The sequence below is a fragment of the Chelonia mydas genome, chromosome 10 (genome assembly GCF_015237465.2).
Source record: "Chelonia mydas isolate rCheMyd1 chromosome 10, rCheMyd1.pri.v2, whole genome shotgun sequence".
In the NCBI taxonomy this organism is placed as follows: domain Eukaryota; kingdom Metazoa; phylum Chordata; order Testudines; family Cheloniidae; genus Chelonia; species Chelonia mydas.
Genome location: NC_051250.2, coordinates 46,367,420 through 46,377,478, shown reverse-complemented (window position 1 = coordinate 46,377,478; position 10,059 = coordinate 46,367,420). Strand labels below are relative to the sequence as shown.

Below are 10,059 nucleotides of genomic sequence, written 5' to 3'. Positions count from 1 at the left end.
ATTCTGTGTCCATTCCCCTCTCCCACAACTCCAGAAAGAATTCTAAGGAGATTCAAGACACCCAAACCAGAATTTTAACATTGTCAAAAACTTTTATCAAAATCGTACAAAAAATACATGTTCTAATGCTGAATTTGAAAAAATTAAAGATTTTATAGTGACAGGGTTATGCTTATTTTACAACTTAAATAACCTCCAGGTTGGCCCCCTACTTTCTGTACAAAATATGTGTGCAGGAAAAGACGTTCCAAGCAATATACATATTCACAACGGTTAGCCAAAGTCTGGTTGCAGTTGAGGATCTGCGGCTTTGCACGCATTAAAAGCGACGGAGCACCTCCAAGAGAGGGCAGATGGGTTTTTTAAAGTAGATACAAAACATGAGTAACCATAGGGTGACCTTTGGACCAACTCAAACCTATGGCATGCTCTAGAGTCTATGGCTACATCTACACTGCAATAAGAGGCCCACCAGATGGCTGTGGCTGGCCTGGGTCAGCTGACTTGGGCTCACAGGGCTTGGGCTGTGGGGCTAAAAATTGCAGTGTGGACATTTGGGCTCTAAAACCCTGTGAGCGCAGGTAGGTCTCAGAGCCTGGGCTCCACCCTGAGCCCAAAGGTCTGCACTGCTATTTTTAGCCCCACAGCCAAGCCCTGCAAGCCTCAGCCAATCGACCCAGGCTCTGAGACTCAGTACATTCGTTTTTTAGTTAAAACAAATTGTGAGCTTATATAGAAGTTAGGCGTAACCCTAAGACTCCCAGCACACTTTGGGGAGTGGTCCGTTTGTCTGGATGTCCCTGTTGTGGCACATCAGGATGTGAGCCACAGGAGAGTGTATTACTTGTACACCCAGCGTCCAATCTGAAGTCACTGGAAAGTGCAGGACTACAAGGAAGAAGCGTGCTACAGAGAAACAGAATCCCAGTGGGTGTGCACGGGGGTGTATGGTATGAGAAACTAGGGTTACCACAGAGACCTGCAGGCCTTGGTGTGATCACTGAACAGCTATTGTCAGGGTTATAAAAATTCTGCTAAAATTAATTCATACCGAGAAGTTTCCAGGCTATGGACACAGGGGAGCAGGAGGGAATAAGAAGCGAAGTGCTCAGCTTGGATGGTAAAAGGGTGCTCACATTCACCCCAGACTACTGGATTCCTCTTTCTCCTATTTCCCTAGATCTGCGATGGCCAAACAGGGGTTGGGGCGCTCACCACCGATGGGCTTTTAGCGCCTTTCATGCCCTGGCCTGTAGGGCCCAGCAACTAGGAGGTTGCAAGAGCAGGTTTGCCATAGGCTGCTAGTGGGGATCAACCAGGTAATTAGAATCATACAAGATTAGGGTTGGAAGGGACCTCAGGAGGTCATCTAGTCCAACCCCCTGCTCAAAGCAATACCAATCCCAACTAAATCATCCTACCCAGGGCGTTGGCAATTATTTTAGTTCATTCTGCCAATACCTCTGTGAGATAAAACCCATTTCACAGATGGGATAAATTAAGGCAGAGAGCGGGCCAGGCCTTATTGACCTTTCAAACCTGTGTCTGGAAAACGTGCCTCTGCTAACTCTGTTTTATTGCCAGTGTGCTTTGAAAGCCACTCTCAATCTTGGTGTTGGATTTATGTAATTTTGCTTAAGGTCACCCAGTGAAATGCTGGCAATAGAATCCAAGCATCCAGATTCCTCATCTTCAGGTCTAAGCACTAGACAAGACACACTCTTCCCAACACAATATTGCCAACTCATTGCGAAACTATTGCAAGTCTTGCGCTGTTCTTAAATCTGTCATCACTCTAAACTTTCATTTCTTTAATGAAGGCTGGGTGTGGCTGGGTGTAAAAACACGACCCTCGAAAGACTCAAAACCCAAAGGCAAAGAAAAATAACTCCTAATTTTTTAAATCTCACAATTTTTTTCTAGCCAGTCTCAATTTCTTGGAGCCTGACTCATGAGCCCTGAACAGATGGGGCAGTGTGGGGCCATCTTCGATTCAGTGCTTTGTAACCAGATGTTTGAAGATTTCCTGGCTTCTATTAGCCCTAGTGTTTGGAATGGAGAGCTCCCCTCTGGGTGAATACCTATGTCCACGGGTATGAACCACACACGAGCAAGAATCTTGTGGCGATTATAGCATTTTCTGATCCCTTCAGTGCCCCTCAAACTAGCTCTACCCCTGGAGCTGAGAGTTTAGGGGGATCAGTACATAGAAAACAAAATGAGTCCCTGGCAGGGCTCACCCTGGTAGGCTTTAGTCACCTGCTGCATCTCTCCTCCAGCGAAAGGAAAAGTGATGTTGCCAGGGGCCAAAGAAAAGGTCGCATCTCGGCCTCTCCAGTCACCTCTACCCGTATGGGAACCTCAGCCCGTGGAGAAATGCTGGACAAGCAGCCGGAGTCCTAGCGCCGGGAAAGGCGCCTCTAAACGGGGCCCCGCGGGGGCCTTCTCCAGTGGCTAGCGTCCCTGAGTGTCAGCCGGGACCCCAGCTCCAGCTCACGGCAGCCACCTCCAACGCTAGGGGGCCCCTCCGCGTGGTGCGGCGCATCAGATCGCTCCGACCCCCCTGACTCAGCCCCGGGCCAGGCTCCGGGCAGCCCGGCCTAGGGCCAGCAGAGGAGCCGGAGCCCCAGCGGCAGGGCCGCCAGTGCCAGGGCGCGCCAGGCCGGCGCGTCCCGAGAGCGGCCCCCGGAGCGCACCCAGGCGCCGCCCGCGCCCGGCCCCTCGTCCTCCTCCCGCAGGAGCCGCTCCTCGTCCCGGTAGTCCTCGTCCGGGCCCGGCTCGGCGGGCGGCCCGGAGCACAGGCGGCCCATGTTGGCCTTGAGCACCTGGCAGAAGGGGCGCTCGGGCCCGTCGCAAACGCAGCGCTCCAGCGCGGGGCCCCCCGGCGCGGCCAGCAGCTGCCCCATGGCGGCCCGGCAGGCGGCGGTGCAGCGCCGCCCGTTGAAGAGCTGCCCGCAGCGGGCCAAGTAGGCGGCCAGCGGCTCTCGGCAGGCGGGCTCCTGCTGGCAGCGGAAGCGGGCGGCCGTGCAGCCCAGGCCGCTGCGGGAGGGCCGGGGCAGGCAGGGCTCGATGGCCGCCTTCATCAGCCGGCAGCGCGCGTCCTGCCCGCACTCGCAGCGCTCCAGGGCCGGGCCGCTCCGGCTGCGGTTCAGCCGCCCCAGCGCCCCGATGCAGTGGCTGGGGCAGCCGCCGGGGGGCTCCCCTCCTCCGGCCCCGGCCCCGGCCCCGGCCCCGGCCCCGCTTAGCACCGGCTCGCAGGCCGCCTGCGACTGGCTGTAGGCGGAGCCGCAGTCCGGCTCGTCCTGGCAGCGGAGCAGCGCTTCCCAGCAGGGCTCCCCCGGGGCGCCGCCGCCAGCGCGGCCCCAGCACAGCAGCAGCGGCAGGAACAGCCACATGGAGCGAGCGGCGCCCCGGGCTCCATGCGCTCCAGCGCCCGGCTCCGCCTCCAGCCTGCGCTCCTACCCCGCGGCCCGGCAACAGCTGCCGCCTGCTCCGCGGGGCACCGCTCGACCGCAGTCCGAGCGGGCCGCCCCCAGGTGACTCGAAGGGCCCAGTGCCGGTGCCGGTGGCGGGCTCCCCCGGTCCTAGGGCAAGTGGCCGTCGGATCCCAGGCTCACGTTGGGCTGGTGCAGTCCGGCCCTTGGTTGCGCGGGCCGCTGTCCGGTGCAGTCAGGTGCCCGGTTGCACGCCCCGCTGTCCGGTGCAGGGAGCAGTCCGGCCCCCAGCTGCGCGGCCCGCTGTCCGGTGCACGGTGCAGTCAGGTGCACGGTTGCACGCCCCGCTGTCCGGTGCAGTCAGGTGCACGGTTGCACGCCCCGCTGTCCGGTGTAAGGTGCAGTCAGGTCCCGGTTGCACGCCCCCACTTTGCAGTGCAGTCAGGCACCCGGGTGCATGTTCTCTCCGGTCCCGGTGCACTCCGCGGTCAGATCCCCGGTGCAAAGTGCAGATGCTGCGCTGCGCTTCTACCATCCCTCTGGGTGAAAGGGGGAGGGGGGGGCGACGACCCACACACACCAGTGACGGGGGAAATCTTTTCCATTCATCTTCCAGGCAGTTGCAGACCCATTGTTCCCTTTCCCCTCCTGTTGCAGCCCGTTCCCAGAGCCCCCTCCATCTCTCCGCCTCCTTTCCCTCTGCTCTCCTGGCCTTCCAGTTCCTACAGCTGCCACTGTGGTCTCCAGGTTTTCCCAAAATGGGGCAGGAAGAGGTTCCTGCTAGTCTCTGCAGAAACGGGCTCACTGCACCTTCCTTCCCCCATCCTAATAATCACACAGCCATTCTTGTCATGCCTCAAATGGAGCTCTTCTGCTCAGGGGGCATTCTTGTCTGGCTCATCTTTCTGCAGCCAGCATCAGCTCAGGGCCCCTTTGCACGGTGCCGGTGGCAGAGGTTGGTGTGGGTTAGGCAGAGGCCACAAGAAGAGCAAAGGAGGAGCCTCTGGAGTGGAGAGGCCTGCAGAGGCTAGCTTGGACGGTTGCTGTCTGTCTAGGTGTGGAGGAGGCAGAAGAGTGGACTGGGAGAGCCCAGTTCCTCTGTTGCTCTGTGCCTTGCACAGCCATTTAGGCCTGTGCAAAATGCTGCCCAATCAGAATGACAGGCAGAGGACAAGTTTAGGACAAGTGCAGAGCGCAGGGCAGTGGTGAGTCGGGCTCGGAGTGCGTGTGACTGGGGCAGTGCTGGTGGTGATTGTAAATTGAGCACTGACTAACAGAGGGTGAGCGCTAGTCGGCACTAGGTGGATTACGCTGCTATGCACAAGTGGTCTTACCTACAGGCCAATTGATTTTTGGGTCCGGTCTGAGGAAATGGCCCTGGCCAGCCTTGCCAGGGACCTGTATGGGGAGGGCCGTAGGGCTGGGCTTGTGGGGAGGGATAGAGACACAGAGGTGCGAAAGTGAGCTCTGGGTGTGGAGAGGTCCGTAGTGGTCTGGGGGATTGCTCTGGATGTGGGAACAGAGTGTGCACGTGTCTTGCACGGAGAGTTTGCAGGGCTGGTGTGTAAGGAGTGCTAGTGGCCAGGAGTTTGCGGGGGGGAGGGGGGAAGACAGGGGTTGGATATGGGTTTTAATCACTGCAAGTAAAAGGGGTGAATAGCATTTTCTGGGCTGGTTCATTCCCTTTGTCTCCCGTGGGCCATGCAGCGAGCTGGTGCCTTTATGGCAGAGAAGATTGTTCACGCCTTGCAGCCTGTCAATAGGGGCCTTTTTCAGATGGCCTCTGTTTTACTGCCATTGCCTTGACAAAGCGCACTTGAGAGCCTGCAAAGAAGTGCAGTTCACTCCATTCCCCCCAGCCATTGAAATGGAAACGAACCTGATTTCCCCACCCTCTGGGCTTTCAGGAGGCAGGGGGCGGGGACAGCAGCAGCCCCCAGGATTCTTGCCAGCTGCACAGTAACACAAAGAAGCCTTCCTGATTTCCCTTGGGGAGTGTCCCAGGGAGGAGAGAGGAATGAAGATGGATTCCAGAAACAACCTCCATCCGCCCCCACCCTCCATACATTAAACTAAAGAATCTGGAAGGACAAAAGGTCTGATCCTGAGAGGTGCTGAGCGCTCTCAGTTTGGGTCCCAAGTGCTCTGTCTGAGATGCTGCCAAACCACTGAAGTCAGACTGGGTTGCGTTTCCTTTGAGGCACGCATTGCACCCTGAGAGCTTATCTGCACCGGAAAATTCCATTGTGTTAGAACCCGGCCTTGTGGAGTCATGGTAACACATTCGACACAAATTAGCACATGGTGTAGACCCAGACTGTTGTGCATAACATTGTGGCAACAGGTTGTGGTTAACCTTTAACAAGCTGAGACGACATTAACTATGACCGTTCTTGTCTACACTGAGGCCATGTCTATGCTAGGGTGTGATTCTAACCTGTTACCTAATGGGTTGCAATCCTGGTGTAGGCAAGGCCAAATTTACATCAGCTTAGGGTTTACCTCAATCAGCTAATGTGTTAAAACTACACTAGGATTTTAGCTGGTGTTAAAGTGATTTGTACCTTGTGTTAAGGTTTATTTATTCCTAGTAGACAATCCCAGAGTTCTAAGCTGCGTTTAACATTGTGTTCATTACCATGATTCCCCGAGGTTGTGTTCGAACATGTAGCTGCCCCGTGCATGCAAACTTTCAGGTGTGCTAGGAAGCTTTTATCAGCATTGATTTGGGATGATCACTTTACTTGTGAGTGGTGAAACCATCTCCGACTCATGACTTCTACAGCTCTAATCCATCATCCATTCTGGATGGATTTTACAGGAAAATTGTTGTAGAAATGTCATAAAAAATGATTTGCACTGCTACTAGTCCTGTTTTTTCTATCCTTCCTTCTGTAAAATGACTTCAGGACAGTGAGTCCAGCCATTCAGACCTCAGCTTGAGGGTCGTGCTGGAGATTCAGCTGAACATGAGCTCCCAGTGCGATGCTGTGGCCAAAAGAGCTAATGTGATCCTGGGCTGCATAAACAGGGGAATTTCAGTTAGGAGCAGAGAGGTTATTTTACCTTTATATTTGGCATTGGTGCGACTGTGGCTGGAATACTGAGTCTGGTTCTGGTGCCCACGGTTCAAAAGGGATCTTGAAAAATGGGAGAGGGTTCAGAGAAGAGCCATGAGAAAGATTAAAGGATTAGAAAACCTGCCTTACAGTGATAGACTCAAAGAGCTCAATCTATTTAGCTTAACAAAGAAAAGGTTAAGCGGTGACTTACAGTGTATGCGTGTCTATCTGGGGAATAAATATATGATAATTGGCTCTTCAGTCTAGCAGAGAAAGGTCTGACATGATCCAGTGCCTAGAATTTGAAGCTAGACAAATTGAGAATGGCAATAATGCATGATTTTTTAACAGTGAGACTCATTAACCACTGGAACAAACCATTGGAACAAGGGTCAGGGTGGATTCTCCGTCAGTGGCAATTTTAAAATCAAGATTGGATTTTTCTTCTCGGAGATCTGCTCTAGGAATTATTTGGGGGCAGGTCCCTGGCCTGTGCTATACAGGAGGTCAGACTAGATGTTCACGGTGGTCCCTTCTGGCCTTAGAATCTATCGCTCAATTCTAAGTAATATCTTTTACCTGAAATCACTTTTCCACATACGATGATGGCAGGATGTTAAGGTCTGATATTTTATGATCTACGACACCACAGTTAAAAGTCCCTGAAAGCAAGAGGAAGGATGGGCCAGGCCTAGGACTTGGGAAACCTGGGTTCCCCTCCTAGCTCTACCATGGTCACTTAGCCATTCTGTGCCTTAATTTCCCATCTGTAAAATGGGGATAACAGCACTGCCGTACTTCACAGGGGTGTTCAAGGATAAATACATTATAGCCACTACAGTAATGGGGGCCATATAAGTACCATGGTAGACAGACCTTTCTGACTGTAGAAAGTGCCTGGTTATAGCCTGGATAGGTGATAAGAAATTGGATCTGGAATCTGTCACTGAATATTACATGTCCCCGGGTCTCAGGCGAGTGTAATTTTGGATGATGATAAGGGGAATCTCACATCCCTGTGAAAGAAGGAACATTTTTGCTCGTATTTGTTTTCAGATGGCAGCAGCTGGGATACACCACGGGCTGATGGCTGAAATCAGGGCAAATCTCCCATCTAGACAAGGCCTGAAATAGATGGAAATGTGCTGCATTTAAGTATCTGTTCTCAGCTGAGCCTTTGTTACACTCTCCCATGCATTTTTGGCGGGGTTAGTACAGAATCTTTACACGTCAAGGAGCCAGTTTTGCAAACCAGCCCCAAATAGAACTTTGCCTGGAGTCAGTGTGGGCATGGCTGACCTTAGACGCACTTGAAAAACGAGAGGGGCATTCAGGTGAAAGGAGGACTCGCAAGCACACATCTGTCCTGAGATAATTTGCCTCCCACCAATAAAGTCGTTAGCAGCTGTCCTCTTACATTTAAAACAGCTGCTCTCCAGCAGTCTAATAATACTCGTGCATGAGTGCAGCGGCATGGCACAATGGAGGAAGAAACAAATTGCATTAGCAATACTGTGCACGAAAAGGTTATTATAGCTGAGATGGTGGAATCTAAATCCACCAATACTGAAAGCCTGGGAGACAGATTCTTAGCTGGTGTAAATGGGTGGAGCTGTATTAAAGGCAATGGAAGTACCCTGGCATAAACTGGCTTTGATGGCGCAACACCACTTTATATCACTGGGTAATGCATGGGAGAGGTAGTGGGAACAGCTCTTTTGGTATCAACGGAGCTACCTTGATTCCCCCCAGCTGAGGAACCGGCCTGTGTCTTTTCAGGGTCTGCTGCACTGCCTGAATGCTGACAGAGCAACATTTCAGGAGACAGGGGAGAAATGTTTGGAACTAAAATATAATTGACTCAGAGAGGAAATAGAAATTTGTTCCTATACTTGTAGAGGAATGCTGCACACAAAGGATGGGAAAGTCTCTTCGTCTCTGTGTGCACAGCACCCAGCACATTAGGAATGCAGATTAGGGCTTTTGGGTACTACTGTTCTATAAATAATTGCTAGTTAATCGTCCATTTTTTTCTTTTCCTCATTTCAGTCCACAGTCGAGGTGTTGTCTGGATCTATGTGTCTTTTTTTCTATTGTGCAGCTTCACAAGTCACATCTCACACCAGTGCAGCAGAGCTGCATGGGGGGGGGGGGGAGTTTGCGCTTTTTTTTCAGGTACAAAAAAATCCCAGTGTAGATGGGCCTAAATAGGCTAAACAAAGGTGGATCAAATCTCATGCATCAGGGCCCTCAGCTTGCCACTATGGGGGCTCAGGAAGGAATTTCCTTCTCTGATGTATAATTGGCTAGATGTGTTATCAGCAGGGATTGATTAACCACTAAGAACAATAGACTCATGCCCTGAACTCAGGTCATGTGATGATGCTAAAGTAAAGACACCAAAGCCCCAGGTGATAATGTGTTTAGGGCCCTGTTTGCCTTAATCTAACCCTAATGCTGAAGGCATTTTGCTTTCCACTGAAACATTGTGGTGGTCACTTTTGTGGTAGCCCCTCGTACTGTCAGCAGTTCTGAATGCCAGTGAGATCTCTAAATGCTAAAATGTGGGTCAGAGCAGAATAGTTTTGTACCCAGTGTGATGGCAGTGCTGGTGTTCAGAACCAATCATTCACACTCATTGTTCTGTGCTGGAGGTGTATAATGGCTGAGAGGGAGCTCTCTACACACCAGATGGCCGGGTGTTCAGATACATAAGTCTGTGCCACGAGTCCTGGAGAACCTTTGAAAGACTTAGCAAAGTCAAAGTTACTGAGCAAAGGAGACTGCTAGATTCCTAGGCTGCGTTTTGAACCCACTTGTTAACTACAGGCTAAGGGGCAATGGCAAAGATATACTTCAGAAAAGCTTCTGCAGATCCTCAGACCTGGGACGCGTGTGGGCCCGAGGCTATTAGATTTTGTGGGGCCCCTGGGGGTTTGGAGTGGGGGAGTGGGTTCAGGGCTGGGGCAGGGGATTGGGGTGCAGGAGGGGTTGCAGCTCCAGCTAGGGGGTTGGGCTCTGGGTTGGGGCCAGAGATGGGACAGGAGGTTGAAGTGCAGCAAGAGGTTCAGGGTGAGGGCTCTGGGTGGGAGTTTGGGGGCTCTGGGCTGGGGTAAGGGGTTGGGGTGCAGGAGTGGGTGCAGGCTCTGGCCGGGAGGCACTTATCTTGCAGAGCCGGCACTGGGGGTGGGGGCAGCGTGCAGAGATTCTCTGAATACTCCTCGCCTAGGGGCTGCAGGGGCACATCAGCGAGCCGGTGCTCGTGGCTCCAGCTCTGGGGGAGGGGGCGCCACGGCTCGGGGTCCCGTGCCCAGCCTGTGGTGCAGAGACTTGCTGCGGGCCAGATTAAAAGAAGCAGTGGGCTGCGTGCAGCCCTTGGGGGATCCCTTAGGCCGAGGTCCTGGGCTGGCAGCCCCTAAATCCCCTGCATGAGTCCAGCCCTGCTGGCTGACTTTTTGTGCTGGGTTCGCTCTTAAGCTTGCAGGGATAGTCATTATCACCTGACATCCCTCTCATGGAGGAAGCACGTAAGCCTCCTGCTGCTCACTCTGCTGAATCGGGCC

The 10,059-nt window shown here is 53.1% G+C and overlaps 1 protein-coding gene across 2 annotated transcripts; it reads right to left on the bottom strand.

The window, feature by feature from the left end:
- Nucleotides 1-72: 72 nt before the first annotated feature.
- Nucleotides 73-3,395, bottom strand: LOC119567249 (growth arrest-specific protein 1). 2 transcript variants are annotated; one of them, XM_043524217.1, is made up of 2 exons: nucleotides 2,241-3,395; nucleotides 73-337 (listed from the first exon to the last, which is right to left on the bottom strand). In XM_043524217.1, the coding sequence occupies exon 1, from the start codon at nucleotides 3,393-3,395 to the stop codon at nucleotides 2,601-2,603; it is 795 nt and encodes a 264-aa protein (XP_043380152.1). In that variant the 3' UTR covers nucleotides 73-337; nucleotides 2,241-2,600. The 2 variants fall into 2 exon arrangements, with proteins under 2 accessions (XP_043380152.1, XP_043380153.1); XM_043524218.1 differs by having other exon boundaries at nucleotides 2,260-3,395.
- Nucleotides 3,396-10,059: the final 6,664 nt, after the last annotated feature.

What these genes read in the sequence shown, in the direction of transcription:
- LOC119567249 (XM_043524217.1), bottom strand. Translation starts at nt 3,395, where the DNA reads ATGTGGCTGTTCCTGCCGCTGCTGCTGTGCTGGGGCCGCGCTGGCGGC.